The sequence below is a fragment of the Cyprinus carpio genome, unplaced genomic scaffold, assembly GCF_018340385.1.
Source record: "Cyprinus carpio isolate SPL01 unplaced genomic scaffold, ASM1834038v1 S000006632, whole genome shotgun sequence".
In the NCBI taxonomy this organism is placed as follows: Eukaryota; Metazoa; Chordata; class Actinopteri; order Cypriniformes; family Cyprinidae; genus Cyprinus; species Cyprinus carpio.
In genome coordinates, this window is record NW_024879262.1 from 213064 (window position 1) to 234700 (window position 21637).

Here is a 21637-nt window from a genome sequence, read left to right on the forward strand (position 1 = left end):
TAAACTATGACAAAGAACTGCACAGATACAGATGTTGATGTACAATCTATCGATAAACACACCTTGTGTCCTCTGTTTGATTCCCGTCACGCTGCTCCGCCGCGGTCTGCCGATTGAAGAGCGAGCTGAAAGACAGGGAGGACACCGGTCTGCCGCCGTTTTCATATGAAATTTAAGGGGACTGACTCTGAGGCGATTGTGCATTTGTGTGCAGTTTATGGAGCTATAGCACTGCTTAAAAAGCCTAGCGACGCCCATGCTTCTTGTGTACATTTCGGGGAACCAGGACAAATATTTCAATCGATCGCTCATGCACTTATGAGGCACTGAAATGAGGCACCGAAATCTGTGTTCTGATTCGGTTCGGTACATACCGGTTACATAGGTACCGGTGCCACATTGGAACCGGTCTTCAGTACCCAACCCTATTTATCTGTTGTAGCTTATCCACTTTGCATTCACAAAATAGCCACTGACACAGTCAAAAGCTGCCGTCTGAGAAGCGCTAACTGAATGTCACAGTTTTAATCAACGATTTTGGCCTTCCAGAACAATTTCAGCCTGTAACAGTTTTGATTTTCTGTTTTGATCTTTTCGGTTGCTGGAGTCTGTGTATCACTACTGCATAACATTGCTGCCTACTTTTGCAGCAACCTTTGTGTAAGGCGTGTATCCATGATTCCTTAAAATACTGTCTAGGTAGGCTGCTAACTAGGTTTTAGAACAGAGCTGTTGTTTGTACTCTTAGAGAGGAGGTCAATAAAAAGAGAAAGTTGCACTGACACTCCTGGTGCATAGCCTCTTAGGTTCTCGTAATAGCCATCCGCCTCAAGCCACCTGTGGGTTTAAGAGTCAACAGAGACCACACTAATAAGCAGGAAGCTGCAGAAGGCCACATTTAATACTGCAATTTAACAGGCATTCTCCTGTGTGCTCGTGTTCCCTGTGAGAGAGATTCAGATACAACACACAAACATGAGCCATCTATAGTATCTGTACCAGACCTTCACGGTTCTTTGCAGGCACTTCATTTAGCTAATACCTTGACCTCCCTTGATCCTGTGTTAACATGCTACCCTAACACACACACGCATGCACACACACAAACACATATGTACACAAATAGTTTGAATAAGTTGTATTTGTTGTAGTTGGTTTTGTTGGTTGTGTGTGAAGCCCTCAGGGAAGAACTGTTGCCAGGATAATTAAAAAAAAACCAACAATAGCAACCCTCCACTTCTAAATACTACACTGTAATTAAAAGTTGGATTATTATTGTAGCAGAATATGAAACTCAAGAATCTGTGTATCTATATTTGGGTGGCTGACAAATCTACATTTTTAAAATAATTTTGAGGAAATATTGTTTTCATGTTGCACCAATTTTTGGTGCACCTTATTTGATATCATTAAATTGTATAGTCATTATATTGGCCTGATTTTTACAAAAAAATTTAAATACACATTTATTAGATCAATTGCTGTGATTTCTAAAACCTCAGTTGTCACCAGTTTAATCAACTTTTTTGCACCACACAGAACTGAACTGTAAAAAGGGGCCGAAATGTTGAATTTAAAGGTCCAAAAAAATGTAACTTGATTGAGGGTTAAATGCATTAATTAAAATATACTATCTATCTATCTATCTATCTATCTATCTATCTATCTATCTATCACTGAACAAATTTTTAAATAATAATTTACATTTTTCAAATTATTTTTAAATACATTGTTCTTACATTTAAATTTTTTTATTTAAATGCAAACACAATTATAAAAGATATAAATATTTTCTTTGCGCATGAGCATATGAGCATACAGTAATCAGATGTACCTCGTAGTTTCCTGTGGAGTCTTCGGGGGTTCATCTCCCGCGGAGACAATATTAGTCAGAGTGACCACGTCATCAGAACGACTGTTTCTGTCTCTTCGGCTGATGGAACGGTTTGCTTCTGGTGACCACTCCTGTTAAAACATGAAATGTGAAAATCAATCATTTGCATGTAACTTATTTGTGTTTTTTAAGTATAAATAATCTTATATATTATTTTAATAATATAACATAATGTGTGCACGCACATATGCAAGCAAATTTTACAGGATTTTGTGTTTGTGTTTTACAAGCAATAAGCAATGGCAATGCTATAAAAAGGCATTTACATTATACTGTCACTGCATTACTTCACATCCAGTTTTCCCTATTAATAAAACAAAAATATACTGTTTGGTGTGTGTGTGTGTGTTAATCCATCCCAGTAAATAACTCTGCCTTAAAGCACAACAAGAATACAGATCAGTCACACAATGTGACTATGACATTCACAGTCACATGTGGGACCATCATCCAGTCAGCCTTCTATAACTGTGCAGGGAGAGCAAGTCTGTGCATTTTCACAGCCACACAAAGGACTCCAGTGTGCTGGCAGAACAGGGAGGATGCCAGAAGTTTCCTCTAGAGGTGTCACTTACCTGGGCAAAACCTGACTAAAAGCTTAGTTTTAGCTCTGTGACTGCTATTCACTCTCCTACTGCTCAATTAAACATTCACACCATGGAGGATTTCTAAATTTCAGACACTCAGATTCCATGACACATCTGTACACACACAGTTGTGTTATGTACAAACCTCATTTACACAAATGGAGATGCTGACACTGCCACTGTGTGTCTGTGTGTGTTCGTATTGTGGGGAGGGATGGGAAGGATTGGCATTAGGGAGAGGGATCTGACATTCCAGAACCCACTCATGGGCTGTGCAAAGACAACAGCTCATTCATGCTCAGCCCATTAGAAATTCACCACCACTGGAGCCCGGGGCCCAAAACTGCTCTATGGCTGACAACTCCACAGCACTGTTTTGGTCATTAAATGCTGTATCTTTTCTAAGCAAATGTTACCGTTTATGTTTGCAGTCTGGTTTGTGTGTTTCCTGGCATTCTGTGATGTAGCAAATATTCTAAACAAAACAGTATTTTGTAGAGTAGAGAACTTGCTATACCTCTAACTGGGGCCAATTCATGCTCATGCCGGGCCCATGGGTGTTCCTCCACCACCTGAGGTCCTCGGTGTCATTGGCTGCGTTGATGGTCTGGCTGAGGTCTCGGAACAGGCCTCGAAATCTGCATGGGGATTTTCCACATACTCGGTCAGGACAGGGTTTATTTATGCACAAGGAAGTGTGTGTTTAAAAAATACAGCCAACATCAACTTTAAATGATGGTTGTTGCCAAGACAAACATTGCTATTAATACGGGTCATACCTTTAACGCACCTGACACAGAAATTTTTTTAGACACATCCTGCATAGTGTCAAAAAAAAGTACCATTCAGTTTAAGAGACAATTTAGTACATTACCTTATATAAGTACCTTGTTGTAGTAGACATATATTTACGTAAACGGTAATGCACCACTGGCAATACAAGCTTTTACTAAAACGAGGGTATTTTAGCAGCAGAAATGTGATTTTTATTTATTATTTTAATTGGTGTTACATGACTAGAAAAAAAAGAGAGGAAAATGGTTATGTCATTCCCTTTTGCCAAAACCTTGACAACCATAACGCATTTTGGATTTTGGTGCCACTAAGCCAATAAGACAGATTTGTGCAGACAATTAATATGTATTGATCGGCAAAAGCATACACTATCAAAATATAAAACTTCAGTTTGTTACTGATCATGCAAATATGCAAACAAATGTTAAATATACCCCTGTTATTTACAAATGAGGAAAAAATCCATTTGTGTAAATAGTATATAAATGCAATGTACAGACATCACATGCATTTCAATGGGATTAAACAGCTCCCCCTTTTGCAGCAGATTTAGCCTAGTCTACAAATAACTGTCAGTACAAATACCTAAAAATTATTTTAATTTACAATAATTAATACTCAAAATCAGCATCAGTCGCACGCACACTCAAGCTCCGATATTCCAGCGCTCATTTGGAGTCATTCTGAATGGATTGATGAATCAGTGAGTTGCTGACTTGAGAACTGCAGCAATCAGATCAGTTAGATTCACAAATGAAGAGTTCAGTGTGATTTGTAAAACCATTTCAACAGGTTCATTGCTCTTGCATTTCAGAGGAGGCGATTTCTACAGGTCAAAGGAACTTTGTTTTTATAAAGCGAAGCAGACTATGCTATAAAAGTATGATATTATGCTTTGGGGATGTAATGAAGTAAAACTAAATGTTTCCCAAAACAAAAATACTCTGATAGAGCACAGATACTTGAACAATTTGCTCAAGTACAGTAACAAAGTAAAAATACTTTGCTACTGTCCACCACTGCTAAATGAAGTAAAACTGTAACAATACAAAGCTGGTTGAAAATCTAAATACTTATCCTTTTCAGTACTACTATGAACCTTTTAGGTGTAAAAGTACAAAAAGATACCCTTTTGAGGGTACTGCCCAGTGACAAGCTGTTGTACTCCTACAGGTACAACTTTTGCACATTATTTTCCTAAAAGAGTGCACCAGAGGAGGAATATGAGCCATAGATACTTGGGATGGGCATAGACCCTAGTGGCCGCAGAGTAACATGCTAAAACCACCCACTATACCTTAGTATCCTGTTGACGAGTTTTGTTTGGACAAGCAAAAAAAAAAAAAAAAAAAAAAAAAAGTTAAAAATCTAGTTTTTAGATTCATAACCACTGCTAACAGAACAAAAGATTAAGTACCATGGAAATACAAAGAATGAGGGAGGGATAAAGTAAGCACAAAGATTCCTGTACATGAAACTATGCTATATATGATTACCACACAGCTCAGCACCAGCCCTGTAATTACAGCTCAACAAAAGTAAACAATTGTGCAAAACTGCAGAGACAGGTCTGAAGGGTGTTGTTTTTGTTGCTATTCTGAACACGTAACTCCACGCTGCTTAAGCTAACACCGAAACACAAAATGAAAGGAGGTATTTGTTCACTGATTAAAAAACAAAAAGGATACATGAAGTTACCCTAGCTTTCTGGTTAATAGTCAACGAGACGCTCAGAATTCCTCAATAAGTAAACATAACGATAACAGAGGGCCTGGAAAAACAAATAAGCACTTATTAATGGTTAACATTTTTCATTTATTTAAGTTTTTAGCTATGGACACACAAATGACCGGAAACTGTTTTTAAGAGCCTGAGGTTACTGAAATTGCTGATATAAATCAGGATTTGACATTGAGTAAAGTTTGAGACAGAGCTCCCCATTTGTCTCATGTCAGTTTAAATTGAACAACTCAAAACGGTGTCGAAATCTGTGCCTGTCAATCTCTCAGTGGCTCGGTTTCAAACTCTAGCATGCCACCCAACTAGACAGCTTTTGTAGACTGCTAAAAACAACTGGAAGATAAATTCTGCTGCCTTCTAAGATAATTAAATCTTCATGGATAAACTCAGCTAAAAGCAATGTCACCTGTAAGTACATTATTCTATCCAATTCCAAAAGGTACCAATGAAAATATCTATTCCTATTAAAAATAGGAAAAAGCAACTCCAGAATCCACTACATCAAGCTCAGTAAACAAAATTGGTTGCATTTTATTTTACAATATGTGCACGTAACTGTACTTACCTAAGAAAGTAACTGATATTATAACTACATGGGTTAGGTTTAGGGATAGGTTCAGGGTAAGTACCTAGTTTTTATCCAGTACTTGTAAATATTTATGACAAGTACATAGTATGTACATGCGGAGCAGGACTGTAAAATAAAGTGCTACCATAAAAAAAAAAAAAAAATCTAAGATGCCAGACAGAGAAATCTTGACAAATTATATTAATTCAAAAAGTACTGACTCAACGAAAACAATTTATTGTAATAAAATTAGCCTATTTTTCCAAATAGTGACAAGCCAGTGAGAATTATTAGCCAAGAAGTTGGTTAAAGTCAAGGAAAATGCAGATTATTAATATATGCATACTATATTAAATATTAAAACATACTGATTTAAAATGCTATAATCTAATTAAATTTTTTTTTACAATGTGTGTACTATATATTTATTATGCATAGTAAAGAGTCATTAGCAGCATTAGACTCTACTGGACTCTAAATTACTGAAGCAGTGTTTGTGTGGTGCATGTGATTTGTTGTCGATGAGTTTCACATCAAACATTTTGATTAGGATGCTGTCCAAGAAGATAAGTATCTAGTAGACAGTGAAGCAGAGAGACTAACCCATCATTGCTGGAGAGGTCCATGTGCTGGTGTATGTCCTGCAGCACTTCTTTAAAAAAGCGAAGCCTCTTTTTTTCTGCCTCCTGTGTGATTTCAAACACTTGCTCCATGTCTTCCATGTAACGTGGGTTAGAGCGATTCAGCTCCTCCAGGGCTCTCTCATAACGCTCCTTAGCCTGAGGGAAAACATCCAAACAAATTTGCAAGTTCATGGGAGTCATGGGACACATTTCACAAGGTCAATTCCAAAGATCATAATTTCCTGTTCAGTATACTCAGAACACATCTAATGGACCAGTGCATATTCACAATGTTTGGATCGAGAGTTGTTGAATCTGAAATGCAAGCTGTACAACTTTCTTCATTTATGAGTCACTTTGGATCAAAGCATGTGCTTAATGAAATGCAAATGAATTTCATGACTCTATAAAACAGAAAATAAAGTCTGCTTTTATAAATTATAGAAAAATTTGAGCAAAATCCTTTTAAAGACATGAAATCAGGTGATGTTTCCCTCTGAGGAGACAGAAACTGCAGGAAGTATATTTTTATGAATGAAACTACACATTCAACAACATGTTATTCACACCCATAATTTTGCATTGTCACAACAAGTCGAAAGACATCGTCACAGGGGCCATACTATTGCCACAAGCAACAAACAAGCCTTATCTTGTCTAAGTTTATGGAAATTCTGTCATTTCAATCCCCACCCATCTCCTTCAGACTAGACATGGACAGTTGTAAACAAGCTAATACAGTAATTACCAACGTGAAAATGACCATAATCCTTAATAAAACTGAAAAACTGTTGTGTCTATGCTTTTTCTCTCATGCTACCTTCTCTGCCTCTTGGGTACATTTCTCCAGGCGCTCTGTGAACTTGCGGACCTCTTCTGGGGATTTGGTGGGGTCAGCCTTGGCATGAGATTCACGGGTCAATGCCGTGCGCTCTTCCTTCCGGGCTTGATGATAACTCTTCTTGGTAGACTCCACCTACCGCAGAGAAGATATTTACACAGCCATATTATTTAATAATTACAAAATATACTGTTACTGTAAGTACAAACATGATTCTCTTAAAACATTGTTTAAAAGGACAGCTAACCCAAAAATAAAGATTCTGCCATCATTTATTCAACATAATGTTATACCAAACATGTATGGTGGTCAAACTATATACTAAGCTATCATATGGCCTTAGAAGACTTGAAATATAACGAACAAATCATATGGGCCAGTCATTTTTTATTTGGTCAACTTGACAATCACTGGTCACTGATTACCATCTACTAGTTGTATGAAGGAAAAAAAAAAGATTTCAGTTTCAACTAAACTTACATTCCATAAAAAAAGACAGTCAAGTGCCATTACGATGAGTAGATGATAACATCAGATCAGATAATTTTGGGTGAGCTGCCAATTTAAAAAAAGAAAAAAAAGAAAACAAACGCAACAAAAAACAACAACAACAACAAAAATTCTTTGCCATTGTTTAATGGATGAAATCCATACTAATGGCTTTGTATTCTGCACAGGAGGAGACTCACATCCTTCAGTTTTCGGACCCAGGGTTTCTGGGCCTTGCGGAAGCCTTCATCGGCGTCTTTGGTCTCACGGAATCCACCAATCATTTGCTTGTGGAAGGCATCCTTCTGCCAGTTTCTAATCTTTTCGCTGTCCTCAACAACCAGTTTCTCTTTTAGCTCCATATGAATCTCACTCAGTCTGTCTGCCGCATTCATGAAAGCATGCCAGGCCTTTTCCAGAGTCCCATACTGTGGGCCTGCAGGACAGAAATAAGAATTTAGCTTTATCTGTCAGCTCAAAACACTGGATAATTGCTTAAAAGCCTAAATTTACTGTATAATAATTGTAGGTCTGTGTGTCTGCCACTTTAAGGTCACGTGGTCTAGTTAGTGAATATGTGGCCAGCCTGAGGGTCTCACTGGGAGGTAATCCATTCATATCCTTTGACTTTTCATAAGGTCAATCCAAAATACTGTGGTTTGTTTAAACTGCATACATTTACAGTTTATTTTTCAAATCCAGCATTTAGGATTTACTGTTCTTGCTGTTATTTTTGCAAGTGCTCAAAACACATGAATGCAGGTAGTGTAGTCAAAATCCAGTATATCCAATATACACCGGTTGCTAAAGGAATGATGAATGATATAAAGTGATAGATCACTGACACATGATGACACAACTCCCATATTACACTTTCATACCTCCTTTTCCCCAAACTTAGAAACTACTGTGCAGCTATTAAGGGTTTGACAGAAGCACTTATCAGCTCATGGGAACAGAATGTGTTGATGTAACTGTAGAGGGATGCATCTATCTAAGGAGGATGAACGATGAGACTTAAAAGTCACGCTCACCTTTCTCCACAACACCCCTCCATTTCCTGGCCCAGTCACTCAGCTGCTGGGAATAGCCCTTCTCAATCTTGGCCCGCTCCTGGAAGCAGCTGACCAGCTCATTGCATAGTTTGTAGCCATCGTCAATGCGTTTTACCGTCCTCTTGTAGTTCCCAGGCTGACAAACGAAAGTCATGTTAGAGTCATTCCATTTCTAAATCTGACTGATCCGGTTCTCAAGTTGAACTCACAGACTCAATGATCTTGTCACAACAGTTAACACCAAGGATTATCAGTGAAAAGGTTAAATGTAGGAATGTAGGATTTTAGAATTAGATTCATTATGACTCTAACTTAAAACCGAAATGAAATTAAACAGAACAGTATTTATACTTCTGTTATCAAATGAAATGAGAAAAAAGGATCTACAAAAGCATGGCCTTTATAACAAATCTCAGAAAACTTGGGGTAAGCTGAATTATAAGGAAATATATGAATTGTTTATTTCTCAAATAAAAATATAAAAATAAATTAGAAAAATTCATTTTACTAGTACACTATCCAATTCCAAAAGTCTTATTTTGCTGCAGATTATTTACATTTATTGATATTCAGAACACTAGAAGTAAAGCAATTGTAACATTTTCTAATAGTGTTTGTAATGACATTTCCTGCATTTGAAGGCAAAGCTCACAATCACTAGCTATTAGTTGAGCCACTGACACAGCTTACCCCAAAGCATTTGGCAAACTTTACCCTAGCTACCATTTAAAAATAAATAAATAATTGGCTAATCTTTATATTGTTACAGTTTTATACAATGTCAATTGACCAATACATTTGAACTTTTTACACATGGTTGTGACAAAATTTATATTATATTATAAACTTATAAAAAAATTTTCATGCACATCTTTCAATTGCAGGCTGCTGTATATGAAGGGCCCTTACTAAATACATAATGATAAAAAAAACAATAAGCACAGTTTGTTAGATTAGGGGAGCAACACATCTTACATAGTGGCACAATCTCCCCATTCTCCCCTAAATTCCTCTCTGCATTACAGTGACGAGTATGATGGCAAAATAAACATTTCACTTTACTATCTAAAAGCACTTCACATCTGTTAGTTTTCTCCAAGGCAAGTATAGACCTGATCCAAGCATGTTTGAAGAAACAGTGGAGAAGGGGTCTACAACTACTACAAATCTTGCCAGGGCGGAAACCTCTGAGAAAGCTCATGGAAATGTCAGGTCTGCAAGGATCTGTTCCTGTAGTCTTTAACTCCCTGGCTGGACACCACAGTATGCGGCCCACTCTGCAAGGAAGATTTGTGTGCATATGTGCATTTGCGGTTGGGGATACTTACCTCCCAGAAGCTGTCCCAGCTCCCAACGTCTTGCAGATCACCGTTGGAAGACATTTTGGGGTCACCCTTGCAGCACGGAATGTTGGCGGCTGTCTGTTAAACTGCAAAGAACAAGACATGAAATCAAATAGAGCCAACAACTGAAGTCAGTAACAGCAAAATTTTGTTACAAAAAATGAAGACAACCAAATACAGCAGTCTTGCCAGAGAAGAAACTAGTTTATCCAGTCTCTGCTCTACATGTCACAGGCCCTCAAGTTCAATCCAAAAAACTAAGCAAAGGCAATTCAAAATATATTCCATAAACATTTCACTACGGTCTTGCCAGCAACCTGTTGTGACCCAACACTCCTTGGCCTCTACAGTTAAGACATCTGCCCAGGAACAGTAATCCTGTATTCCAATTCAAAGAAGAAGCCAGCGTAGCCCAGCCTCACTTCTGAGCGTCTTTGTCTGCCTAAGGCAACCTAGGTAAGGCAGAAACTTCTCTGCCCCAGTCTGGGTGGAGTCACACACACACAAAAAAAGGATGCCACAGTCACCCAGGTCCTCCCACTAATTTGTTTCTGGTTGAATGTTGAGGATACTACTGAAAATAAAGGTTCTTTATTGGCATTGATTTTTTTTATTTTTTAATTCAACTTTATTGTCCATATGCAGAGTACAAGTACAGAGCTAATGAAATACAGATGGAACCTTTTGTGGAATGATTTCCTTTATTTTTAAGAGTGTAGAGGCATTTGACCTAGGTAGTAGCCACCAGGGTGACCTTTTTAGAACTAAGTGTTGCATTCGCACTGTTGGTAGGAACTCTGAAGTGACATAAGCCGACTGACAGTGACATCATTTAAGCGTTACATTCAACAATGTCAATAACTAAAGGACAGAGAAGTGCCTGGACTTCACTGTCAGTCCATCTATTTCTGTTTTCCATATCCGCGGAGTTAGTTCATAGAGTAAGTATATGTAAACTGTGTGTTTACATGGCTTTTTTCAAAATGGTGGATGCTATTGTCTTGTATGGCATGCATTCAGCCAATTAATAAACACCTACATCACTAGGAGTTCCTATTGTGCTGGGTAAGGCCCTACAAGACCCTATTAACTAATGTTCCTATAAATAAATCAAATCCGGTTTTTCCACCAATGGTTAGAGGAACTATAAAAACATTCATCCAATCCCATAGAAGAACTATTTTGGGTACCTCAACGAACCTTTCAGTGAATAGCTCTTAAAGAACCATTTCTTCGTGTAAGGAATATCTGAATAATCTCTTTTCCACCATATAGAAATGTTTGTGCATGGAAAGGTTACATGGATGTTACAGGTTATTTATTAAAACATAAATTCCAATAAAGAACCTTTTTTTAATGGAGTGTCTATTTACACTAAGTGCAAATAGCCAGCCTTGTTGGCGGAGGCTATTTACACTAACTCCGCCCACCAACGTGTGGTTCAGCTAGTCAACATTACAAAAGACAGTCGTCAGCTCCAGTGGCGCAGATAGTAACACGTGTGTCGTACTCATTTTGACGCGATCGACCGGGTTCGAATCCGCCTTTTGGCAAACTTTTTTCTCCCTTTTCAAATTTCAAATCACATCAGAAAAGCATTTATTTTCAATGAAAATGAAGGAAATAATCAAAAAGTTGAAAATAAAGTAACAGGTAGGGTTAGGGTAGGTGTACGGAGGGCTTTATTGTCCCAGCAAGGTGGCATCCATTTAATAATCTGAATTCAAATTAAAATTTACACTCAATAAGTTATTATTGCATACTGTTTTATAATGTACTGTGGTGCAGATAATTGCCACTATTTGCAATAAGTAGTATAAATAGCAGAAAATCCTGCTATTTTAACAGTGTAAATAGAATATTTGCACTTAGTGTAAATAGCATATCAATAAAAAAAGCTACTATTTGCACTTAGTGTAAATAGCATATATCGCTAAGAAAATATGGTATTTTCACAGTGTAAATAGCCTCTATCCCTATATACACTTAGTGCAAACAGCAGCTGCCTTTTTTTAAATAGTGGAAAATCCCCTTTTATGGGAGCTTTATTTTTAAAAGTGTAGCGAGATAAAAATATGTCCAATGACATGGAAGTGTCCATTCACTATTGCTCATAGGGACACTATGCCTATCAGGCACTTAATCATTGCCTTAAAATAACCTGTTTATTAACGCACAAACTGCTTTGGCTATTGCATAAACTATATTTAGTCCAAACAGAACAAGTAGGTATACAGCTAATGAACCTTGTACACGCTCTTCCTGTGCCTGAATACATTTAGCACTGCTTCTGGCCTTGGGTTCTCTTCATATTGTCTGAGCCAAGGTCGTATAGCTTCCTCAAACAGACATAACAAACGGGAGGAAGGAGTGGGATCGGCCTTGCAGAAGCATCTGCTCCCAATTTAGGCCAAACTGGCTATGCTAATGGAAAATTAGCATCCTCAAGGGGGGCTTGGGAACTAACAGAGTGTTGAAGAGCATTTGCTGTGGATGTACTAGTTTTGGCAATTCATTCAATGGTTTGTTAAATCCTGCTTTTCAATATCTTTTCAAATATGACACAAAGGTTGGACAGTATATCAACTTAGTAAAGTATAATCTCATTTGAACTTCACAGATTTTACTAAAGGAGTGCCATAGCGCACGTCAAACAGATGGAGTGGACTTAAATAGGAATGCAATAATTCTAAATAAATGCATGTTAACTTAATGGGATTAATCAAAAATCAACGATTACAATTACCAAGATAATTACAATATTATTTTTGGTTCAGAATTTTAGAAACAACCGCTTTTACCATGCTAAGAGTCCAACAGTTTCTGTCAGCATCCATGAAGATCAGTAGGGCAAATAAGAAGTAGTATTTGTTTTTTCCAACAAATAAAAAGAGCTTGGATTACTTCTCTTGAACTTCCTCCCTGTGAAGGCAGGGGCGGGAATGGAAATTCAGCTCCTGATAATAGTATTTCCCACAAACATGCCAGAAGGAGCGCTGATATGAGAGCTTCACTTGAACCTCATCTACAAATTTAAAAATCGAAGTCCGGAACACCATCACTGGTAAAGAATACTAGCACACTTCTTATGGTGTAGTATGCATAGAATGCTGCCTACTATTAAAAAAAAAAAAAACAGTAAACATTATGTAGCAACACACATTCAAAACAGTCAAATGACTTTGTTAAGTCAAGACACCACATGTGAATAGGGTAATATTTTAACTAGAGCCCGACTGATATTGTTTTGCCAATTTTATCGGCCGATATGAGCCCGTTCCAGACATATCGGTATTGGTGAATATGATGCAGATATGATTTTTTTTTTTTTTTATTTAAAGTACATACGAAGATGATGATGTTTCTTATTGATGTTATTATTTTTTTTTTTGTCCAGCAAAGCACACTCCATTGTTTGTTACTGGTGACCCAGGTCAGTGTAAAGATCAAACTTCACCCGAGTCCGCTGCTTCAAATTATCCACCCGCCATCCACAAGTACCTATATTCGATCATCACATTCCAATGATTCAAATTCTTAATTTTGCATATTGCACGTTGATATGATGAATGGATGGTTAATTTTCTTGCTGATAAGAGGAATACGTTAACTCACATGTGCTCAGGGTGTGCTAGCAATTAGATCACATCAGCAGTGTGGCTCATTCTTGAAGCAAAGTTTTGCCTGAATGATGATTAGATTCACTGTTTTGGATTGCTGCTTTTAATCTGAGAATGCACATAAAGAATGAGGCGTTCGGTGTATGATAAACAGTAATAGCAAGTGTAGTCGCAGTAGCGCAGCCTCCCCCGGGTCCTAATGCCCAATCGGTAAGGAGTTTTAATTCCGTAGGGGGAGCTGTTGGCCTACTTCAAATAAAAATAAGTGCTTACAGTATTCCTAAAGAAAACAAAAACACATGTAAAACAATAAAATAAAAACAGATGTGACCTTTCCACTTGGATTTCACAGGATTTTCAGTTTGTATTTATGTTCAGCGTGGAATCACGAGACTGCGACGCCAAGTAAAACTACACAAAGCGCCCCTACAAAATGCGCCAGCTGCAGCCTTGGGTCGCCCCTATCACCCGCTGGGCGGGGGCTCTGCGGCGCGCATCTTTCATGGGGAGCGTTGCAATCGGCAGAACCGAGATGCGGCAAATTGCGCCATGGTCAGGTGGTGAACGTTACCCCAAAAGCCCAAATGATAGTACATTTCAGGCTTTGTACACCGAAACAGGAACTGGTACAATTCTTTCCTCCTCTATTACTAGCAGTGAGCTAACCTTAGTAAGCGTGCCTTAATGCCTAGTAGTATATCCTGTCACTCAGGATTTGTCCAGAAAGGAAGACTGTAGCGGCCGGGGGATATAAACTCAAAATGAAACAACTGCCATAAATCTTGTATGATTTTATTTATTTATTTATTTTTTAAGTATCGATATTCCGTTTTTGAGAATCGATACAGTATCGCCAAACAAAATATCGCGATACTCACATGTATCGATATTTTCTTATACCCCTAGCATTTATGATTAAATAAAGCATTAATTGATGTCATAAAATCACGAGTATGTTTTGATTTAAAGGTCAGAAGCTAAAGCTTACATGAAAAAAGATAAGAAATAATTTATTATATATTGATTTATTCATTATGTAATATGTTATATATTTTTAAACAAATTATGAGCTCTAAAAGATTTTCAAAATTTTTACAACACTTTTGCTTTAGACCATCTACAAATGTTAAATCTTAAGTCTTAAAATAAAATGTTAAGGTTACCACTGCATCTTTCTGGGGGAAAAATGCAGCAATTGATATATGTTTATTTATAGTTAAATTCAAAGCTTCAAGTTTAAAAATATCGGACATCTGCAAAAATCCAATATCGTGCATCCCTAAAAAATAAAAATAAAATAAAAAATTATGTATGTATGGAACAGGCTCATATCGGCCAATAAAATTGGCAAAACAATATCAGTCGGGCTCTAGTTAAAATATTACCCTATTCACATGTGGTGTCTTGACTAAGGGTTAATCTCATCAACATCAGTGTCCAATAAGCGTCGTAGCACTAGGTGTGTTCGACAGAAGTGGCACGTCGCAGATCAGTGTTTGACATCGCAGTACTGTAATACACTGATTGGTCTGCACATCGGTCCACGTCAAGTCGAGCACACCTACTATTTTATACCGGTTACACTCAGAGATGTAGTGGCTCACACGTGAGGCTGTAGTGTGGGCTACCTTTACACTGGTGTGTTTTTGTTTTAAAATGAAAGCGATCTTCCTCATACTAACGTTTCCACTGCATTTCAAGCCGGCTTTGAAACAAAGCGACTGACCAGAATTCATTCATTTCCCATTTTTTAATGGTGTGGGGAGCTGCCTAGAGTATTATTGTTTGTTGTATAGAAGCTTGGGGGTGGGCATATAAACATTTAATACAATGACATAAAATTAGAAACCAAACCCAATTTTTTACAGAGTGGCGAAGAGGTAATCACACTCAAACCCTATCTGAACGCTTTTTCTGCATCCATAGAAATAAGTACCTCGGGTTGGGAGGGATTGGGACTAGGTGTGTATATAATATTTAATAATCTTCTAATATTAAAAAAAATAAAAGACGATTTCTGATGAATCCTGTTTGATCTGTGGAGATCACAGTTGGAAGAGCTTTTTCAAGACGAGTGGCCAAAACCTTGGCCAGTATTTATTATCAACATCAAGAAGACTGATAGGTCTATATGAAACCAGGGTCTAAAGGGTCTTATATCTACCTTTGTATTTATTAAAGAAATATTTGCCTGATAAAATGTTGGTGGTAAACAGCCTTTCTCAAGTGATTCATTAAAGACCTCTAAAAGTACGGAGAGATTTGATCACTAAAAGATTTATAAAACTCCGGTTGTGAAACCGTCCGGGGACCCTGGGGCCTTTGAACTTTGCCATACTGGATATTGCTTGGTTTTATTTCATTAATAGTTAGCCGTTGTTCCAAGATATCTCTGGTCTTCCATACTTAAAGATGGAATGTCAAGTGATTCAAAAAACTGCTCTATACATGCTGGGTCATTAATAGATTCTGAGGAGTATAATTTGACATAAAATCTCTTAAAAATATTATTTATTTCTGTGGGTCAAATGTACTTTGTCCTGTATCTTTCCTAATTTCCGTTATCAGTCTTGATGCTGTTGTTTCTTTAATTTGCGAGCCAGGAGTTTACCTGCTCTCTCTCCATGCTCATAATATGTGGCTTTTGCCCGCCTCAACCGATCAGTAGTCTCTGAGGTGGAAAGTAACTGAAATTCTGAACTGGAGAGAGAGCCTCTTCTTATACAATTCTGGTGAGGGGGAACTTGCATACTCACGATCTATTTCTAGTTATTCTGTCCATTAATTTCTTTTTTTGTTCTTTCTGCTGTTTCTTGATCGAGATACTATGAGAGATAATTTGTCCACGCATATACGCTTTAAATGCCTCCCAAATTGTGGATTTGGAACATCAGTCGTATAGTTTGTCTCTAAATACAATCCAATTTGAGCTTTGGTTTGTTCTACAAATACCTTATCAGCCAATAAATTATTATCAAACCTCCATTTAATAGCATCATATTTGGCTTCAAATAATATCTGAAGACCTAGGGGGCTGTGGTCAGATAATACCATTGCTTCATAATCACAATGTAAAACCGCTGACAACAAGTTTATAATCAATTAAAAAAAAAATCTATCCTAGAGAATCCAGTGGTGTTTTTATTTTCTTTTTTTTTTTTGGGGGGGGGGGGGGAAGTGATGGACGGTTGAGAAAAAAGAATATTTTCGTTGGTTTGGGAAAGTAAATCTCCATGGATCTATAATTTTAAAGTTTTTCATAAAGTTTGTAACAATTTGGCTGATTTAGCAAGGGGTACCGTTCTACTTGAAGATCTGTCCAAGAATGGGTCTAATACAAAGTTAAAGTCACCCCCCATTATCAATTGATGAGTATCTAGGTGTGGGCAAAAATGTTTAAAACAGATGATATAAATTGTTCATCATCTATATTAGGGGCATATATATAACTAACAATATTAATGTATTATAGAGTTTTTCCTGCTACTATAAACATAACGCCCATTGGAGTCAGAAATAACTTTTGTTGCAGTAAATTTGTACATTTTTCTTTATGAGTAGTGCTGTACCTCTAGACTTTAAAACTAAAATTTGAATGAAAGATTGTCCCACCCACTTTCCTCTTAATCGGCCATGGTCTGGTTCCTTATATGCGTTTCCTGTAAAAACACGATATCAGCCCCCAGTCTTCCAAGATGAGAGATATACATTACCCCGTTAATAGCCCCGTTAAGTCCCTTACAATTCCATGAGACAAACTGAACTGAATTTTTCCTAGCAGCATTTACTTTCATTTCAGGCTAAGAAACTTGAAAGTAAACTTGTAAACGAAACTGTAAAGTGTGGTTTTTGTAGAGAAGGGGGGAAACGGGAGAGGAGAAAGGAAAAAAAAGAAGAAAAAAAAAAAAAAGAAAAAAAAAAGAAAAAAAAAAAGTGCCAATTCGTTTTCCTTAACTTCGAACAACATGAAACAGTTTGAACAATAGCTCCATTCACTTTTCTCTGATTGAGAGTTATACAAAAAAAAACGGAGCAAGTTTAGAAATCCCTTTTTACCCATCATTCCAACAAAAAAGGTTAGCAATCAATCTGACTTACCACTTAGCTCCTTTCTAGAAACAATAAGAAAAAAAAAATGCTCTATAGACCTATTTACACTCTTATGTTTTTTTCACTTTAACATAGTCAGTGGTTAGGTTACAGTTCTTTTCCTGGTGAACTTGACCGATATATACTTAGCCACTATAAGAGTTCAGAGATGTGTTTAAATGATAAGAGTCTTTGCTTACGTGCTGTAAATGATAACAGATGCGGCACCTCAGCCTATCAAATAGTATAAACTTACAGTTCGGCTATCAGGCTTGAATTTTCTTCTCGATGAATTTCTCGGCTTCTCGAGGGTGTTCGAACGTGTACCTGATTCCGTCCATGGTGATTGCCAGTTTGGCTGGGTAGAACAAACTGTAGTTTATCCCGGCGGCTCGCAGCTTGGCCTTCACTGGATTGAATGCGGCGCGCAGTTTGCCAACCTCTGACTTACATCGGGGAAGATGTGTACCGGTGATCCCTTGTAGTAACGACGGCCTTTATTTCTCGACAGTTTCAGAATTTTTCCTTGTCAGAATAATAGTGAAAACGAGCAATTATTGCTCGGGGCCTCTCTCCCGGCTTCGGTTTTGGCGCGAGAGTCCTGTGCGCACGGTCTACAATCATACTGGAATCCCCCAAGTCATCGGCTCCGAATAACTCCAACAGCAAGTCTTTAATGAAACGAATCGGGTTTCCCGCCTCCACTCCTTCTGGAACCCCAACGAAACGTAAATTCTGTCTCCGACTTCGATTCTCCAAATCCATACATTTTTCGTGCATTTTCTTGTGTTCTTTGGTCATGACTTCGTGGGACTGTTTCTAGTGCTGCACCCTGTCCCATCGTGTCACTCAGCGCTTTCCCCATCTCCGTGCACTCACTCGCCGATTCGGCCTGCGCTTTGTGTAAGGCGGCCAGCTCAGGAAAGATTTCCTCTCGCAGCGCGCGCATGTCTTCTTTCATCTCTTCTCGATTCTTTTGCACTTCCAGATGTAGGTTTTCAATTTGTGACTTAATGTCCTTAATCACAGCTTCTCGGTGTGCATGCAGTTCCGTTCTAAGTGCTCTCAGTGAGATAGGAGAGTCGTCGTCTTCTATATGTTCGTCCATTTTTCTTTCGCCGCTTTCCGTCTTCGTATTACGCTGGATCGTCGATGTAACTTTTTTGCACGAGCTCGGTTTCATGTCAAAATATACGCAGCAAAGTCTCCTTAACAAAAATGATAAAGTTTTACATGACTGGCTAGTCTATTGAGCAATTATCACTTATTTATTCGAGGAGCTCCCTTCTCTGCTACTCACTCCATGCGGGCGGAAGCGGAAGTCCATCCCTATCATTTTAAACCACGATCGGGTGTTTGTAATAACTTCAGATTGCCAATGTGCTTTTTGGCCATGTAATGTTGCTGAAATAGGCCTTTGTTATAACCTCTGAGTCAGAACAGCGATCATGGAAGAGAGAACACAGGCAGACAGCCCTGGAAGCTGCAAATGCTCATCAGTAAATCAGTGGAAAATTAATAGAAATGATGATTCTGTCTGAGCTATGCATTTTAAAATGAACACGCACTAGTGTAAATGTAGCCAAACAGATGCGTAAACTGAAAACTATTTGAACTTTATTAAAACTATCTGCACTGATTTATTGTGTTGGTTACATTTTGTTCCTTTGTGCAGTGGCTCAGGAGATGTCTTTAAGTCTGTATAAACATCAACAAGCTGAAAAATAAAACCAAAGTTGTTGTTTTTTTTTAGATTATGTAATCTTGTTAAAATTTCTTTCATAAAATTGGAATCAAAAAAAGTATCGGTCAGGAACTGGTATCGAAGTCAAGGTATCGGTATTGAAAATTTTTGAACTATACCCTGCCCTACAATAGTTAAAGGGGATTTTGGATCTCTCTTTATATATATATTATATATACAGTTTAGAGCAGCAGAACATTTGAGAAGTGTCTTTCCTCAGTGAATAAATTGCATCTTATGGATTTATTCTTAAATGTAAATGTTAAAAAGTCCCACAAGTATTTCAATTTTGATTTTTTTTTTTTTTAATAGAAAGGCATAGTTTGTTCTGTAAACAAAGGGCTCATTACATGAGAAATCAAATTTGCCTTGATCTTTTTTGACATATAAGAGGTCTTTATAACATTAAAACATCTGGAAAGTTTCATAGCTTAAAACATCCTTCTCATTATAAACAAAGGATTTAGCTAATCAAGCTCCAAAAACAACATTCTTTCAATGGGGGATCTGAGGCATCATGGGGCAAATGCATTTGAATATGACTGCCTCAAGAGCAAGACATCCAAAGCAGCCAACTGATTTGGATGTGACAGCAGCTGCATCACAAGCCATAAGTAAATGATTCTATAATGCTTTGTCTGTAAATGATAATGTTTTCAAAACACTTACTCATGTTGAATAGCAATGGGGCATTGATAATATTTCCTGTGCAATTACGTGAGCCAAACAGTGGCCATTTATGACAAGACTTAAAGCTGCTGTATGTTATTTGTCAAAAGCATAAAAATATAATGTTTGCAGATATTTTAGGAAACAAGCTAAGTTCATATAACTGTTCCTAAGCAATACTCCAGTCAGTTATTCTACTTTGAAATGTGTGTTCTGTGTCAGAATGTCTGTTTTTGTTTTGGTCTGTGTGATTCCACCCACTGCCAATTTACCCATTACTATTTCAACACCAGTTAGAGGAAAACACAGAATACTGCAGCCATGGAAACCAGCAAATGAACTATGATAGAGATTGTAGATTCTACCCAACATAAAAAGCCTCGGCATCCATCTAAAAAGCTCTATGACCAGAGGTGTATTAAAATACAGATACATCAACTCATCAGCTTAAGCCGCGGTAAGCTAGACTCTGAGCATGCAAAATTGTTTCACATGCTACAACGGTCGTGATGTGACGTCACGCTGTGCAGCATCTTTTTAAAAACCTAAATTCAACATGTAACAAAATAATAATACATCTAAAATTTAAAAACATACAATCTACTTCACTTTCCTGCAGCGCTGCAGTTTTAAATTTATGTTCTTTTAATTCAGATAGAAGGTCATGCTGTGACGTATCGATCTGCCGTTTGTCACACGGTATTACGTGTTGCGAATTCGCAGGCCAGAGTTCACCAAGCTTGAACTTTGGAATGCAGCGAAATGCAAAACTTTTTTGCACTGGCTTGCATTTCTGGTCTGTTGATTCGCATGCTTATGAATGGAAGTCAATGGAACAAAAAGTCTAGTGTGACCGCGGCTTTAAAGTGTTAGGCTTGTCGGCTTACATTGTCAGTTGCGCTTGTTCCTGTTGCAAGTCCTCAATCTGGCAACCCATGTGAACACTGAGTCTGAGGAGAAGGAGGTGGGAGAAACAACTCTCTCTTTTGGACTGCAGTACCCACTTCAACCGATAGCTGTCATTATTACATACTGCAGCTTTAAAACCCTTAAAAATGGCTCATTTAAGACAGAGTGTCAGAATGAGGATTGATTCATCTCTTTTTTTTTGTGCAAAAAAAAACTTTCATTAACATTTTAAGTGAACCTGATGAAACATTAAAATAATACAAAATACATGTCATGACCCCTTAAATAAAAAAGAAAAAATCAGTTTTACTTTGTTTTTCCCTAGTTTTCCCAAAAACATGACCATGACTTCTGAGAAGTCATCATTTTGTGAACCATTTATACCCATACATAGTAATAAAAAAGGCCAGGATTCAGTATTTAGTGAAATATCACTCTGTGCCACATATTGGGAAAGCAAGGTGTTGCTATTACTGGATATATATGAAACTGTGAAAACTACAAGGAAATGCAAGAGAGAAAAAAAAGCACAAAGCATTCCCAACAATACAGTAAGTGCACAAGGCATCGAAGATGCCAGACACACCCATCCCATGTCACACTGTAAGTACAGCAGCAAGCAGCTGTGTCATGTTGAACTCCAGAAATAATCAAAGCCCCAGAGATCCCGC

General features: G+C 37.6%; 1 protein-coding gene across 12 annotated transcripts in view; it reads right to left on the minus strand.

Moving 5' to 3' along the window:
- LOC109047243 (protein kinase C and casein kinase II substrate protein 3-like) overlaps positions 1-21637 on the minus strand; it is a 40073-nt gene that overhangs the window by 8486 nt on the left and 9950 nt on the right. For 5 of the 12 annotated variants that reach the window (XM_042755072.1, XM_042755067.1, XM_042755066.1 and 2 more), the window contains 8 exons: positions 9921-10021; positions 8572-8728; positions 7738-7973; positions 7028-7183; positions 6188-6363; positions 2999-3119; positions 1835-1965; positions 63-125 (listed from right to left, as the gene is read on the minus strand). In XM_042755072.1, coding sequence (XP_042611006.1) covers positions 63-125; positions 1835-1965; positions 2999-3119; positions 6188-6363; positions 7028-7183; positions 7738-7973; positions 8572-8728; positions 9921-9974 — 1094 coding nt within the window. In that variant the 5' untranslated portion in view covers positions 9975-10021. Of the gene's footprint in view, positions 1-62; positions 126-783; positions 838-1834; positions 1966-2998; positions 3120-6187; positions 6364-7027; positions 7184-7737; positions 7974-8571; positions 8729-9920; positions 10022-10252; positions 10400-21637 lie in introns of those variants that run through there. The other 7 variants (XM_042755070.1, XM_042755075.1, XM_042755074.1 and 4 more) reach the window with 3 other exon arrangements.